At 45.3% G+C, this 17,070-nt stretch overlaps 1 protein-coding gene across 4 annotated transcripts in view; it reads right to left on the bottom strand.

Moving 5' to 3' along the window:
• Nucleotides 1-17,070, bottom strand: part of HLCS (holocarboxylase synthetase) — a 215,374-nt gene that overhangs the window by 176,461 nt on the left and 21,843 nt on the right. For 3 of the 4 annotated variants that reach the window (XM_025293769.3, XM_025293775.3, XM_025293760.3), the window contains exon 2: nucleotides 13,250-13,387. In XM_025293769.3, coding sequence (XP_025149554.3) covers nucleotides 13,250-13,387 — 138 coding nt within the window. Of the gene's footprint in view, nucleotides 1-13,249; nucleotides 13,388-14,024; nucleotides 14,052-17,070 lie in introns of those variants that run through there. The other variant, XM_025293779.3, reaches the window with a different exon arrangement.

A 17,070-nucleotide genomic window follows, 5' to 3' on the forward strand; every position in this document is an offset into this window, starting at 1 on the left:
CCCATCTTTGCATGAAATGTTCCCTTGGTATCTCTAATTTTCTAGGAATCAGCGAACTAAAATGGACTGGAATGGGTGAATTTAACTCAGATGACCATTATATCTACTACTGAGGGCAGGAATCCCTTAGAAGAAATGGAGTAGCCATCATGGTCAACAAAAGAGTCCGAAATGCAGTACTTGGATGCAATCTAAAAAATGACAGAATGATTTCTGTTCGTTTCCAAGGCAAACCATTCAATATCACAGTAATCCAAGTCTATGCCCCAACCAGTAACACTGAAGAAGCTGAACGGTCCTATGAAGACCTACAAGACCTTTTAGAACTAACACCCAAAAAAGATGTCCTTTTCATTATAGTGAACTGGAATGCCAAAGTAGGAAGTCAAGAAACACGTGGAGTAACAGGCAAATCTGGCCTTGGAATACGGAATGAAGCAGGGCAAAGGCTAATAGAATTTTGCCAAGGGAATGAACTGGTCATAGCAAACACCCTCTTCCAACAACACAAGAGAAGATTCTCCACATGGACATCACCAGATGGTCAACACTGAAATCAGGTTGATTATATTCTTTGCAGCCAAAGATGGAGAAACTCTATACAGTCAGCAAAAACAAGACCGGGAGCTGACTGTGGCTCAGATCATGAGCTCCTTATTGCCAAATTCAGACTTAAATTGAAGAAAGTAGGGAAAACCACTAGAGCATTCAGGTATGACCTAAATCAAATCCCTTATGATTATACAGTGGAAGTGAGAAATAGATTTAAGGGACTAGATCTGATAGATAGAGTGCCTGATGAACTATGGAATGAGGTTCGTGACACTATACAGGAGACAGGGATCAAGACCATCCCCATGGAAAAGAAATGCAAAAAAGCAAAATGGCTGTCTGGGGAGGCCTTACAAATAGCTGTGAAAAGAAGAGAAGCGAAAAGCAAAGGAGAAAAGGAAAGAAAAAGAAATCTGAATGCAGAGTTCCAAAGAATAGCAAGGAGACATAAGAAAGCCTTCCTCAGTGATCAATGCAAAGAAATAGAGGAATATACTTAAGAGAACTAAAAACATATGTCTGCACACAAAACCTGTACATAAGTAGCAGCATTATTCATCACAGTCAAAGTGTGGAAACACCCCAAGTGTTCACCTATACTGTGCTAAGTCTAGGAAGCCAGTTATTAAAAGGTCACATATTGAATGATTCTGTTTATATAAAAAATCAAAATGGAAAGATCTGTAGAATTAACAAGTAGATTAGTGGTTGCCAGGGACAGAACGCTGGGGAGTGACTGATGGGAATCAGAGAAGAATGCTGCTGGGTGTGTAGTTTCTTTTGGGGTGTGAAAATGTTCCGGAATTAGTGATGACCGTACAGCTGCCAAATTGTAAATAAACACTTCAAAAGGATGAAGTTCATGCCATGTGAATTGTATCTCAATTAAAAAAAAAGTCTGGAGTCCCCTAAGGTCTAACCCTACTCCACAAAATCTTTACTCCTTACGATTTCACTTCTCTCCTTAAAAGAGAATTCAAATTAAATTTAACTTTGCTCCTTAGACAAACAGTCATTCTAAAAGCTGAGAAACATTGTCTTAGAGGTAAAAATAATAAACACAAATATTTATGATCAACAGGCTGAAACCCACTACTCAGTCTAGAGTATCTGCAGAAAGAGAAACCTCAGAATTCTCTTTTAGCTCTACATGTAGGTTTCCCTCACAACTGAGTCACAGGCTCCATCCCTGGGTGGGGAAGATCCCCTGGAAAAGGAAATGGCAATCCACTCCAGTTTTCTTCCCTGGGAAATCTCATGGACAGAGGAGCCTGGCAGGCTACAGTCTGTGGGGTTGCAAAGACTCAGACACAACTGAGCAACTGAGCTCACACACACTGCCACCTCTGCACAGGTTCGCCTGGAGGGTGGGTCTGACCCTTGCAGGTTTCAGTACAATTCTGCATTTCAAATACAATCCAGTCTACAATCCAGACAAAGATCTAGCTGATTTCCAGCTCAGAGAATGCAGGAAGGATGTCAGCTCTGGAGAATGAGAAGATAAACGACTACCTCGGTGAGAGCTGACTTTTCTGATGAGGGTGAATGGGAAACAGGAAAAGGAGCAATGCAACCCCCCTGCCGGAGACTAAAAGCATCTTTGTTCTCAGCATTATGTCGGGGAGAATGATGGGAGATGTTCAGCTACTGGAGACCCAGCCCAGGATTTAGTTGTTCAGATCTTGACGTAGCACCCTGCTACCGTGAGCACCAGCATGGAGCTGGAGCTCAAAGTAGGCACTAGGTGTAAAAGGAGCAAACAATCAAATCCTCATGCCTGGGAGGAGAGCCACAGGAGGTAAACAAAGCAAGGGGAAGGACAGGAAATGGCCAGAGAACAATATACACACTCATCCCTGATCAAGTTTCTAAACCCAGCCAGCTGTTTCCTCACCTAAATGCATTTCCTTTTTCTAGGAACCTGGTCCTTGAGCCACAGACCATGCAAACTCCTCCAGCAGCACCGTGGCCCCATCAAACCAAAGCCACACAGTCACTAAAAGCAAACAGTCTGCTTCCCTTTTGCATTTTGAGATGGAGACAAAGAGGCAGAGAAAGAAAAGGGAACGCAAGCCAAAGGCTTACTCCCAAAGATCAAAGCCAAGGAAGCCTCGGTCAGCCCAAAACAAAGGGATTTCCTTGCCCATGAAGAAAGCCCTTCTGAAACCCAAGCTCGCAACTTGAGGTTACGATGATCACAGCAAAGGCAGTGATGTGTGTTCTCCACTCAGTTCAGTTCAGTCGCTCAGTTGTGTCCAACATTTTGCGACCCCATGGACTGCAGCACGCCAGGCTTCCCCATCCATCACCAACTCCCGGAGTTTACTCAAACTCATGTCCGTTGAGTCGGTAATGCCATCCAACCATCTCATCCTCTGTCATCCCCTTCTCCTCCCGCCTTCAATCTTTCCCAGCATCAGGGTCTTTTCCAGTGAGTCAGTTCTTCGCATCAGGTGGCCAAAGGATTGGAGTTTCAGCTTCAGCATCAGTCCTTCCAATGAATATTCAGGACTGATGTCCTTTAGGATGGACTGGTTGGATCTCCTTGGAGTCCAAAGGACTCTCAAGAGTCTTCTCCAATACCACAGTTGAAAAGCATCAGTTCTTCGGCTCTCAGCTTTATAGTCCAACTCTCACATCCATACGTGACCACTGGAAAAACCATAGCTTTGACTAGACGGACCTTTGGTGGCAAAGTAATGTCTCTGCTCCACTCACCTCAACACAAATGTGCACACAGAAGGGGATCCTGGGGCCAAGGGCGCTGGGTTAAACCCGCTTCAGTGAACTGCCCTTCCCAAGGCTGCCTGCAGCAGGTGCTGAGCCGAAGCTCTGCAGCTAATGGGAGGATGGGAATCTTAAAATCTAGTCAGGTGATGGTTAATCTTATGTGCCAACTGGGCTGGGCCACAGTATCTGGATATTTGGCCAAACATCATTTCAGTGGTGACTGTGAAGATATTTTTCAGATGTGGTCAACATTTTAAATGATTTCACTTCGAGTAAAGTAGATCATCCTCCTGTAACACAGGTGAGCCTTGTCTAATCAGCTGAAGGCTCTATAAGAAAGACTGCGGTTCCCGGAGGAAGAGGGAATTCTGCCTCTAGACTGCCTTCAGACTCAAGCTGCAACATCTATTCTCCAGGAGTTTCCAGCCTCTGGCCTGCCCTGCAGATTTGGGACTCCCCAGACTCCACAATTGGGCTTCCCCAATGGCTCAGTGGTAAAGAATTCACCTGTAATGCAGGAGACGTGGGTTTGATCCCTGGGTGGGGAAGATCCCCTGGGGAAGGAAATGGCAACCCACTCCAGTATTCTTGCCTGGAAAAAATCCCAAGGACAGAGGAGCCTGGCTACAGTCCATGGGGCTGATGCATAAGCACAGACTCCACAATCACGTAATTGGAGAAGGCAATGGCACCCCACTCCAGTACTCCTGCCTGGAAAATCCCATGGACGGAGGAGCCTGGTAGGCTGCAGTCCATGGGGTCGCTAGGAGTCGGACACGACTGAGCGACTTCACTTTCACTTTTCACTTTCATGCATTGGAGAAGGAAATGGCAACCCACTCCAGTGTTCTTGCCTGGAGAATCCCAGGGACAGAGGAGCCTAGTGGGCTGCCGTCTATGGGGTCGCACAGAGTCGGACACGAGGAAGTGACTTAGCAGTAGCAGGAGCAGCAGCAGTTCCTTAAAATAAACCTCTTTCTGTCTGTCTTTCTCTCCTTTCCCCCACTACTTCTCTGTCTCCCTCCCTCCCTATATATGTGTGTGCATGTATAATCTGCGCGCACACACACACACCCTATTCTGTTTCACAAGAGAACCTGGATAAATACAAGTTACCATTAGTGAGCCTGGGTAAGATCAACGTCACTGCTTCAACACTGCTAATTTTTTGGTTCTCGTTTCTCTTCTCCCAAATCAGTGTAATTACATGTTAGGTTTTTTAAACATCTAGTAATGAACGGATTGAAAGAGGGCTAGACACACAAAGATGTGAAGATCTGAAACCAGGACAGTCAGGGGAAGAGGTTTATTTCCTACTTTCAGCTACTCTCCGTGCCTTTTGGGTTTGGGAACAAAGGATATAGCAGGACTACAGAATTCGTTTTCACTATTTAGCAAGGTACTATGATGTGTGGCACTTTTAAAAGAAGGGGATTGGAAAACCAAGTTAACAGTATAAGGGATATGGTAAGTCCACCCACAACAAGCAACAGTTGAAATGATAAAGTGACCCTGATGAGACTTAAGATGGATCTACAAAACCATAACTGACCAGAAAACTCTGAAAAGGGTGGTCTCGGTGTTCTAATTTGCTGAATAACTGAGAGCTAATCAGAAAATAACAGAAATACCCTTGTTGCTATAACCTTTTTTTTTTTTTTTTTTTGGCCACACCGCACAGCATGCAGGATCTCAGTCTCCTCATCAGGGGTCAAACCTACACCCCCTACAGTGGAAGGTTAGACCACCAGGGAGGTCCCTGTCATAACCGTTTTCTGTTATGTGTGTTATTTAGAAGCCCGATAAGCATGTGAGGCCCAGCATCTACCGGGTACTATATTAGCATCCACAATTTTTCACTTTATATCCCTGTCCACCCCCCATGTTGGTAAGCCGACAAAGAACAGAAGTTTTAACAGACATCCCCAGAATGTCTCTTCCACCATGTCCCATGAGGCAGACAAATCACTAAGCTGAGCCCAGATTCAAGGGAGGGATATAAAATTCCACTTGTCCATTAAGAGGAAGGAATCTGCAGCCACCTTAAACCAAATCTACAACACGGGTTTCAGCCAGCTCATTCACTCCTCCACTCCGTGTAGAAATGGCACATCCTGAGACGGCCGTGCTCTCTCTGCCTGGTCCCTGCATGGGAAAGAAGCATGGAGCAGACCCAGCTTGAAACAGCAACCAGAGACCTGCTCAGCCTCATGTGTGACATGAGCAAAAAACGAAGATTTGCTGTTAGAAGCCACCGAAATTCTGAAGTCACCTGTTCATTCCAGCCAAGCCGACTTAAACAATGTGCAAAACTGCATTCTTTAAAATAGGGGCCCCTCTACCAGCCCCTCCTGCCATATTCCCCATCTCCAGGAATGACCCCCAATCCACCCAAAAATCCATCATCATCTCCTAAAAAAGCTCCTAACTCTGTCTCCACACCTCTCCTCCCTGCTACCAATTCTCTGCAAGGTTCATCTCTCTTCCCACACAGGGTACAATCCATTCCAAGTTTGCCTCCCCGAGATCCGGTCTCCAATCTGCCTGCATTATGATCTTTAACATACGAATCTGCTCATTCTGCTTTAAAAAAGAAATGTTTTAGCCTGCTGTCCACAGGATAAAGTTCCAAATTCCCAATTAGTGCATATAAACCTTTATAATCCGTGTACCCTATGTATTTGCCATACTATTAAAGAACATTTAATTCTGGTACATAGAAAACCAGAAAAACAAATAACACGAATTTCACGGATATGTTGTCAGTCACTTTTAAGATGTGCTAAAGACAAGCAAGACAAAAGGAACATATGTGTGCTAAACACTGATGAAAAGAACAAAACAGAAGACAGTATTGCTCCCAGGCAGAAAATCAAGGATGGACCAAGTAAATCCTCGGTAATATTAAGACACGGATCTGCCACCCCCCAACTGACCACCTCCCAGTTAAAAAGGGAAAGTGAAAGTTACTCAGTTTTGGCTAAGTCACTTCAGTTGTGACCAACTCTTCATGACCTCATGGACGGTAGTCCGCTAGGCTCCTCTGTCCATGGGATTCTCCAGGCAAGAATGCTAGAGTGGGTTGCCATGCCATCCTCCAGGGGATCCTCCCAACCCAGGGATCAAACCTGGGTCTCCTGCATTGCAGAAAGATTCTTTACCATCTAAGCCACCAGGGAAGCCCCGGTTGACAGTTATGTCATCCCTAAATCAGCCACCCATTAGCGTTCCATGCATATTCTGCCTAGAAACAGGTAAAACACACAGCTTCTCTGCAGGTCACTGGTAAGCCGCAGCTCTTCCAGACACCCTGACGTCTTGAACCTCCCCAACAGAGCAAGCGTGTGCTGGCCACAGGCAGCCTCCACCCGCAGAGTCCCTGTGACGGTATCCTCGGTGGGCAGCCGATGTGTGAACCCTGCCTAGGCTCAGGGTTCAGGCATGCAGTCCTTCCACCCCTCAGGAGCCCCATTCCAAGTGTTAACAGAACCCAGAACTGTTTCTTGCTTACATTTTGAATTAATTTAATAGACTGTGCAATTTGAGCATCTTAACTTGGTCTGCTGCTGCTGCTGCTAAGTCACTTCAGTTGTGTCCAACTCTGTGTGACCCCATAGACGGCAGCCCACCAGGCTCCCCCGTCCCTGGGATTCTCCAGGCAAGAACACTGGAGTGGGTTGCCATTTCCTTCTCCAATGCATGAAAGTGAAAAGTGAAAGTGAAGTCGTTCAGTTGTGTCCGACCCTCGGCGACCCCATGGACTGCAGCCTACCAGGCTCCTCCGTCCATGGGATTTTCCAGGCAAGAGTACTGGAGTGGGTTGCCAGTGCCTTCTCCAAGCCTCTCTATTCTGTGACCATTGGGTAATGTGACCATTTGGTAAAGTTGGTAATGTTTGGTAATGTTCTGGAAAGCTATCACTGGTAATGTTGATTGGTAATGTTCTGGAAAGCTATCACTGCACCAACGTAATTTGATGCACCACAGGGTCACAAAATGCGTGGGTCATGACTTAGCAACTAAACTACAATAATACTCCAGCCACACCTTCGGAGAAGGCAATGGCACCCCACTCCAGTACTCTTGCCTGGAAAATCCCATGGACGGAGGAGCCTGGCAGGCTGCAAGTCCATGGGGTCGCGAAGAGTCGGACACGACTGAACAACTTCCCTTTCACTTTTCACTTTCATGCACTGGAGAAGGAAATGGCAACCCACTCCAGTGTTCTTGCCTGGAGAATCCTAGGGCGGGGAAGCCTGGTGGGCTGCCGTCTATGGGGTCGCACAGAGTCGGACACGACTTAAGTGACTTAGCAGCAGCAGCAGCCACACCTTTCCCCTCTGGCCTCCCTTGACCCACTACGTCAACTCATGTTAATTAGACTCCAATTGGGACTTCCCTTCTGGTCCAGGGGTTTGAGACTGCCTTCCAAAGCAGGGGACCTGGGCTCGATCTGTTGTCGGGAAACTATTAATACGATCCCTTGTGCCATGAGAGCTTCCCCGGTGGCTCAGCTGATAACGAACCTGCCTGCAATGCAGAAGACCCCGGTTCGATCCTTGGGTCAAGACAATCCCCTGGAGACAGGATAGGCTAACCACTCCAGTATTCTTGGGCTACCCAGGTGGCCCAAATGGTAAAGAATCGGCCTGCAATGCAGGAGACCTGGGTTCGCTCCCTGGGTTGGGAAGATCCCCTAGCAAAGGGAATGGCCACCTACAGCAGTATTCTTGCCTGGAGAATTCCATGGACAGAGGAGCCTGGCAGGAAACAGTCCATGGGGTCTCAAAGAGTCAGACATGACTGAGCGACTTTCACTTCACTTTGTGCCATGAAGCAACTAAGCCTGCTGCCGCTAAGTCGCTTCAGTCGTGTCCGACTCTGTGCGACCCCATAGACAGCAGCCCACTAGGCTCCTCTGTCCCTGGGATTCTCCAGGCAAGAATACTGGAGTGGGGTGCCATTTCCTTCTCCAATGCATGGAAGTGAAAAGTGAAAGTGAAGTCGCTCCATCATGCCCGACTCTTAGCGACCCCATGGACTGGAACCTACGAGGCTCCTCCGTCCATGGGATTTTCCAGGCAAGAATACTGGAGTGGGGTGTCATTGCCTTCTCCAGCAACTAAGCCTATGCGCTGCAATGAAGAGCCAATGCAGCCAAAAACAAATATAAAATAATTGTTTAATTAGACTCCAATTGTCCCCAGGTACAAACGCTCTGTGCGCTTCTGCACCTGCCTAGGAAGCCCTTTCCTCATCCTTCACCTAATTCTTATTTTTCCTTAAAACCCCAGCTGTTGCCCCCACCCTGAAAGTCCTTACTGACATCACCCCATCTGGATAGGTTCACCATCTCCCCCTGTACTTGCTTTCCCAGAGCACTTATCACAATGAACTTTAATTGTTCATTTACTTAGCTATCTTCTCCCCTATACTGTGAGCTCCTTAAAATGACTGTGACTATCATCTCTGAATGCATTTTTTTCCTTTAAGTCTTTATTGAATTTGTTACAATATTGCTTCTGTTTTACCATTTTGGTTTTTTGGCCACAAGGCACAAGGGATCTTAGCTCCCAGACCAGGAACTGAATCCACACTCTCTGTATTACAAGACAAGTCTTAACCACTGGGCTGCCAGGGAAGTCCCTCTGAATGTTCCTTTCATCTTCAAATGACATACATCCAGCCCTAGAACATAATCTGACACATAGCAGGCACTCAATAGCCCTTGGATGGATGAATGGATGGATGGATGGATGCATGAAGGCCTTTACAGAATGCAAAGAACATGAGTGAATTTTCTGCAACAAAAAAACTGTGTAAGTTCTTTGGGTCACCAACTCTTACTAAACAGGACTGCTAATATAAGCACAGAAGACACTCAAAATTGAGCTGAATCTGCCATGACTCATTGGTATCTCTTATGGCACTTACGAAATAACTAGGAATACTGTTCAATAAATATCTGTTAGTGAAAGAATGACTAAGTGAAAATATGAATGTGTGAATGCTACGGTTTTTAAACTGACTTCCTGAAATTCATTTTTTTATTGTCAGGGGGTCTGTAGAATGACCACAAAGGAGATATTAAAAATCCGAAAAGGTGCCATTTTTCAATAGCTGTAGGAGTGGTACTGTCCTAAAAATGGGAAAGAATTTTATCAAGTTCAAAAGTCTTTCCTCAATAACATATTTGCTATTAAATATCTTAGGGTCCTATCGAATTCAAATGACTTGAGAGTTAGGTGAAATACATAGATTCATGAACACCCCCAAGCTGCAAAATCCCATTAAGCAATAAACCTGAATGGGAACAGCAGACGTAGAAGACAGAGACCTGTGAAATCAACTCCTTTTTTAAGATCTGAAGTCCAGTGTACAAAACAGAGCTGTGTAAGTTCTTTGGGTTATCAACTCTTGGGTCATCTGAGCAATAAATAGCCATGGTGGTCCAAAATATAGCTCTAGACAGCTCTAGCTCCTGGTTGCAAAATCCACTAAACTCTCTGATCACAAATAAGATGACTTAACTGGAGAGTACCCTTGGTGGATAGGCATCTTTTTGCCCCCAGAATTAAGTAACCACTGGGATATTCCAGTGTTGGTGGTCCAGTAGTAAGAATCTGCCTGCCAATGCAGAGGGCACAAGCTTGATTCTTGGTCTGGGAGCTAAGATTCCACATGTTGCAGGGCAACTAAGCCCGTGCGCCCCACAACTACTGAGCCCAAGCACCCTGGAACCCATGCTCCACAACAAGAGAAGTCACCTCAAAGAGAAGCCCTCACCCCCCGCGGCTAGAAAGTAGCCCCCCACTCACCGCAACTAGAGAAAAGCTCAAGCACAGCCAAAAGTATATAATTTATCTAAAAATATTAAAAGCTCTGTAGGTTTTTTAAGGAGGAGGGCATGACAACCCACTCCAGTATTCTTGCCTGGAGAAGCCCCATGGACTGAGGAGCCTGGTGGGCTACAGTCCATGGGGTCACAAAGAGACGAACACAACTGATCGACTACACACAGCACAGGTGATTTAAAATAATAAAAGAATTAAGTAACAGCCACAAGGAGAGATCTTAAATCGCCCTTAGAAGGTAAATTAAATGAGAGAGCTGCGGCAGAAATGTTAATCATCTCCCAACATCTAGTCTTTCTTTCTCCCTTGTAGTAACAGAACTGCAGGTCTTCACGGAATCCATGGCTGCCCAGCTACGGACTGCATTTCTCCACCTCCCTCCAGCTGGGAGACATGTGATGTGAAGCTCCTGGATGACAGCCTCAAAGAGGAAGTGCGTTGGTCCCCACCTTCCCTGTCTTTCCCTATTCTGAGGGCTGGAATGCAGATCAGGTTAGGGGGTGGGGGTCGGGGTGGGGTAGCAGGAGCCCAGCCTCCACCAAGAGAGAGAACGGGATGATGGCAGAGGGGAGGCAGCCTAGCAACAGGGCAGAAAGGGGCTGGGTCCCCGGGTGGCCTTCCAGAGCAGGACCTTCCCCCTCAGAGACGAGTTCACTTCTACCTTGTCTGAAGCACTACGGGCTGGGCATCACTTGTTACAACAGCTTAGCTTGGACCTTGGGCTTCCCTGATGGCTCAGACAGTAAAGACTCTGCCTGTGATGTGGGAGACCTAGGTTCGATCCCTGGGTCGGGAAGATCCCCTGGAGGAGGGCATGGCAACCCACTCCAGTATTCTTGCCCGGAGAATCCCATGGATGGAGGAGTCTGGTGGGTTACAGTCCCTGGGGTCGAAAAGAGTCGAACACAACTGAGCGACTTTCACAACAACAGCCTGTACCTTACCTAATACAGTAACCACGTTCCTTAAGATGCTATGTGTATAGAGATACACATTAGGCAACAATGACCCATGAAAATTAAGAGCACAGTGGGTCATACTTTTGTGTTAAAAATGCAATCTGTGCACATGTGATATTTTATATAGTTGCAATATTTTAGAAATTTTGGCACAGATTTTAAGTTGAAATCTTACTAGATATATACAACATTAGAATACATAAGAAAACTTCAGAGACTTCCCTGGTGGTCCCACAGGTAAGACTTCACCTTACAATGCAGGAAGGGCAGGTTCTATCCCTGGTCGGGGACTAAGATCCCATACCCCTTGTGGCCAAGAGACAAAAACATGAAACAGAAGCAATATTACAACACATTCAATAAAGACACTAAAAAATGGTTGATGTCAAAAAAAAAAAAACTTTAACCTTTAATCATATAACTTCGATTTTCTTCTCTTTAAAAATGACCGTAATATCTTATAAAACTGTAAGCACTAGAGGTAATAAAACACCAAGCAGGGGCTCAATAAATGGTATGATTATTATCCTAAGTATATATAGAGCTTAATAAACAGCAGGAACTGGCAGGACAAAAATGTCATGTCCTAGCACACTAGGTTACTGTCAGACCACCACATGCAAAACTCTAAATCCCTCCTGAGCCCCAGAGGAGAGGTTCCTGCTCTCCTTTACTTTTTCCTATCTGCTCTTATTTCCATCCACCTTGAGTTCTAGTCAATTATTTCCAGTCTTATTTCTCTCTTCCTTTTCATTCATCCCAACACAATGTCTTCAAGACAGTGTTGTGAGATGGAGGTCCAGTGACCATGGGTGTCTTCAGCAAAACGTCTCCTGGATCGTTCACGCCACAGGCAGGAAGCATACGATGGGTGAGTGAGGGCAGAAAGGAGTCACCCCAGATGCCAGCAGAAGCAGCCTATAAGCGGGTGGGGGCTGGGAAGGAGTTAGAGTCAGGCATCCATGGCCTGAGAGGTGACAGCCCCCGGGAGAAGGCATCCATTGAGAGCTTACACCAGAGGGTGTGTGTCCAGAAAGAGGACAGGCCATCTCAAGGAAAACCCACAAAGGAGACCCAAGACATGATGATGCCATTTTCAGATTCAACAAAAAGATAATGAAGAGGAGGATGCGATGAGGAGAAATGGAAGGGAAGGAGTAAAATCTGGGGCGTGTGGGCAGTGGATTTAGCAGAAAGAAAGGAATTAGCAGAACTAGTCACTGACTGGCAGGAAGGAGGCAGGAGGAGGGGAAAGGACCCACAGGCTGGAGTGTTCATCTGAGATTTTCTTTTTTTTTCCATCCAGGAAAGAAATACAAACCACCAGTTTGGGACACGTTACTGAGTTTGAAGTGCCTTCAGAATACTCAGGGTGAGACGTCCAGGAGAACACAGTGATAGAAATGAGCTGATTTTGGCAGCAAGAAGCTATGGGGCTGGACTAGATGACCTAGGGAGAGACCTGACGCTGCTGCCCAGTAACATACCACAAGCCAGAGACACAACTTAAACACAGGTAGCGTTTTTTTTTTTGGCTGTATCATGCAGCATGTACAATCTTAGTTCCCGAACTAGGGACCTAAGTGCCCCTACAGTGGAAGCATGGAGTCTTAACCACTGAACCACCAGGTAAGTCTCAAAACACAGATATATAAATAGATATATAGATAAATGTATGTATGTATTTGGATATATATGTATTTGGCTGCACAGAATCTTAGTTCCCTAACCAGGGATCCAACCTGGGCCCCAGCAGTAAAAGCACTGGGTCCAAACCACTGGACTGCCAGTGTCCCTACTAATATATTTTTATCTAACCCAAAATAGGGCTTCCCTGATAGCTCAGTTGATAAAGAATCTGCCTGCAATGCAGGAGACCTGGGTTCGATCTCTGGGTTGGGAAGATTCCCTGGAGAAGGAAATGGCAACCCACTCCAGTATTCTTGCTTAGAGAATTCCAGGGACAGAGGAGCCCAGTGGGCTACAGCCCATGGGGTCACAAAGAGTCAGACCAGACTGAGCGACTTGACACTTTCACTTTCAACCCAAAACATCCAAAAAGAAAGCAAATCAGGCAAGCCAAGAAAGAGCACTCATGTAAAATAACAAATTCAGTTTTGATAATGGTTGACAAATGACAAACACGGTACTCACAGTTTCCGAAGAGGATGCCGGTGTCTGTAAATTCTCACCTTGCACCCAAATGCTCTCTGTCACAAAGGCGATGTGCTCTGCTTCAAGTATAAAAGGAGAAACCAGGAACAGGGCCCATTTGTTTAAGTCATCAATGGACTGGATGGAGGGAAAGAAACACAATTCAATAGAGGATTTAATATGACTTCAAAAACAACTGTCCCTTATATTAACATCTAGGACGTCCTCGCCTCTGTAATCCCAGGTGGCATCTACATTAAGGCCATCCGATGCTCTCCTATACACTGCATTAACTCACATTTTTTTGTTGTTGAGCTGAAACTGAAAGTTGCTCAGTTGTGTCTGACTCTTTGCGACCCCATGAACTACACAGTCCATGGGATTCTCCAGGCCAGAATACTGAAGTGGGTAGCCTTTCCCTTCTCCAGGGGATCTTCCCGACCCAGGTATCGAACCAGGGTTTCCTGCATTGCAGGCTGATTCTTTACCAACTGAAGCCCAGTTGTTGAGCTGTGACGATATAAATAGCTGGAAAATCCCATGGACAGAGGAGCCTGGCGGGCTACAGTCCAAGGGGTCGCAAAAGAGTTGGACACGACTTAGCGACTAAATAACCAAGAACAACATCCTTCACTGACCCATGACAGCTTTCACTTCTTCTGTTACTTGTTAGGGCTTCCCTGGTAGCTCAGTCAGTAAAGAATCTGCCTGCAATGCAGGAGACCAGCGTTCATCCAAGCAATTAATTCTGAAGCTTATTCCCACCATTTCTTACTGTCGAGCACATGTAGGAGTTTTCCAAATTACTATTTGGAAGTACATTTAAAGGTGAGGTGGCTCAGAAGTACATGCTCGTCAGCAGAAGCTTGTTACTGACAGTTGCCCAAAGAGCTGTTCTTCCATCTCCTCCAGCCGTGACAGCATCAAGATCAGTTAGCAGATTGGCTATGATCACTGACTTCTGCTTGCCCCCTGAAATCTCTCTAGAAAGACTGTACATTAATGTTAAAAGGCTTTAAGACAAGGCACATCCAGAGCAGAAAAAGCTGAAAGCTAAAGTTGCAAGTGGGGAGCCTTCTCATCATTACCCACCCCCAAAAAGGGCATTTGGGTCAAGTTCCATAGGGTTGCTTGTCAGTTCAAACCTGCCCTTGCTGGGAAGATCGGAAAGTTATTTTCACGGGGCCTAGTAACCTGGCACAAAGCAGAAGCTTAATAAATATCTGCTGAACCAATCCGTGAATGAAAATGAGAGAGAATAACTCCTATGGGTAAACATAATTATTTGATGGTAGTTAAAAACAAAAACCAGGTTGTAGGAACTTGCCTGGTGGTCCAATGGTTAGGAATCCACCGGCCAATGCAGAGGACAAGCGTTTGAGCCCTGGTCCGGGAAGATCCCACACTCCTTGGGGCAACTAAGCCCGAGGAACCACAACCACTGAAGCCCACACACCTTCGAGCCCGTGCTGTGCAGCAAGAGAAGCCACCACCACCAGAGTAGCCCCTACTCACTGAAACTGGCGAGCAGCCCCCGCTCGCTTGCAACTATAGAAAGCCCGAACAGCAATGAAGACTCAGTGCAGCCAAAAATAAGTAAAAATTTTTTAAAAGAGCAAAATACTTTAAAAGATTGTCCACTTTACCCATAGAAAATATGTACATTAAACAAAAAGCTTCAAAGTTCCAGTTTGTATAAACTATCTTTGGTGATACTTCTTTATGCATCTGATTTTAAGTATATAAAATACGGAGACCGCAAAGGCCTAAGATTCAGTTCTGTAAAGTTACTTCGGCCCAGGGAGACTGACAATAAGGTATCCATTGAACCAAATCATCAGCCCCATGGTATTTTCAGTCTTAAAATAACAGTAGCTAATCATAAATAACCAAACTTCCCAACTGCAGGCTTCAAACAGAGCTTAATTAAGCCCAGCAACCACTACTTTATTCAGTGAAACACTGAGTAACTATTACAGGTCAAGCTGCTAAGCCAAACAGACCCAATTTCTAGGGAGAAAAAGATAAAAATTGGACATAATGGAAAATAATTTTTAAAAGAATATATATATATAACTGAATCACTTTGCTGTACAGCAGAAATTAACACAACATTGTATATCAACTATACTTCAATTTTTAAAAAATGAAAATAAAAATGAGGACTTCCCCTGTGGTCGAGTGGCTAAGACTCCGCACTCCCAATGCAGGCGGCCCAGGTTCCATCCCTGGTACAGGAACTAGATCCCACATGCCAAAAGGAAGGATCCCACATACCACAAAGAAGATCAAAGATCCTGTGTATTTCAACTAAGACCCAGCACAGCCAAATAAATAATTTTTTAATGAAAAAAATAAGTCTCACAATGAAAAAAAAGATAAAAACTGGAATTTCATATTTGAATTTGAATTTCATATTTGAAAGGCGACTTAAAGTCTATGAGGATACAGAGCTAACTGGTCACATCTAGTGTGGACTAGGGGACATCTCTGTGAAATAGTGATTTCTGGGCAAAGCTCTAAGAAGGACAGCAAACAAAAACCCAAAAGCCCAAAACCGGTTTAGCCCAGGTACCCCTAAACCCAGCTAGAGCAGTAAGCAAGGGCTGAAAAGCTTTAGTTAACAGTTATCAAAGTTAACAGAAGCCCAATAAAGTCATGGAGATGTGCAAAAGTAAAACTGTCTCCCAAGAAAACTAAAGACATTTGCATCTCACCTCTCATTATTTTTGGATGTTCAAAATTTCTACTCTAAATTTTTAAGTAAATGAATCCAGTCTGGAAACCACTACTTATAAAAGAAGGGCTTCCCAGGTGGCTCAGCAGTAAAGTATCTGCCTGAAATGCAGGAGACACAGGTTTGATACCTGGGTCAAGAAGATGGCAACCCACTCCAGTATTCTTGCCTGGAGAATCCCATGGACAAGAGGAGCCTGCAGTCCAAGGGGTGGCAAAGAGTCAAACACGACTTAGCAGCAACAAATTATAGAAAAATCCACCCTTGCATTTTTCATTATCATCTTTGTCAATCAGGATTCCTTAAAAGAATTAAGCCGTCCTTCGCTCAGGAATCTACTGAATGTAATGAATGAACATCTAGGCGATATTAGACACGCACTCTCTCAGAACTGACAAAAAGCACTCATATTCTGTGTTATATAGTATATCAACAAGAATGGGTATTTTTGATTTGTAGCAGCAAAGTACAATGACATACCTAAGCATAACCCCAACAAAATATTCAAACCTGGGATAAGAGTTTAATTTCCGCACGCTTTTACACCCACAAAGAAAAACTCATTTTAATGCCAAGAGTGATCCAACTTTTCACAAGGAAGAGCAAAGAGCAAGAAACCATTAAAAGCAAAACACTTTTAAATGTTAATGACAGCAATATGGGTGATGTCCATGGCAATCTGCACAGCACTGCCCTCGCAAGCTCACAATAGCTGAGTGGAAAGAACTATTGTTCTGCAAGATTAAAGCAACGGCCGCCCCAGGTCATCCTGTGAGTGACAGGGCCGGCTGAACTTGTACTTTAGGCTAAGTATTCGGCCAAGGCGACCGGACTGCATGCAAACCGAAAGCAAAAAGATGCAAAGATTAAAGACTAGGTGCCCGGATTGGTACATGACGCAACTGACAGGAGCTGGGGGCAGGGCACTTTTTGTCACCACGGAAACAGGCGACAGAAAGCTGAGGATTTTGCTGTGCGTCTCTGGAGTCGGGTTCACCACATCTCCGGCCCAGGGCAGGCGAGAGACGATGGAGGGACTCGAGGTGGGCGCTGCTCAGGGGCTAATCGACTCTGCACAGGTACA

The sequence above is a fragment of the Bubalus bubalis genome, chromosome 1, assembly GCF_019923935.1.
Source record: "Bubalus bubalis isolate 160015118507 breed Murrah chromosome 1, NDDB_SH_1, whole genome shotgun sequence".
Taxonomy (NCBI): Eukaryota; Metazoa; Chordata; class Mammalia; order Artiodactyla; family Bovidae; genus Bubalus; species Bubalus bubalis.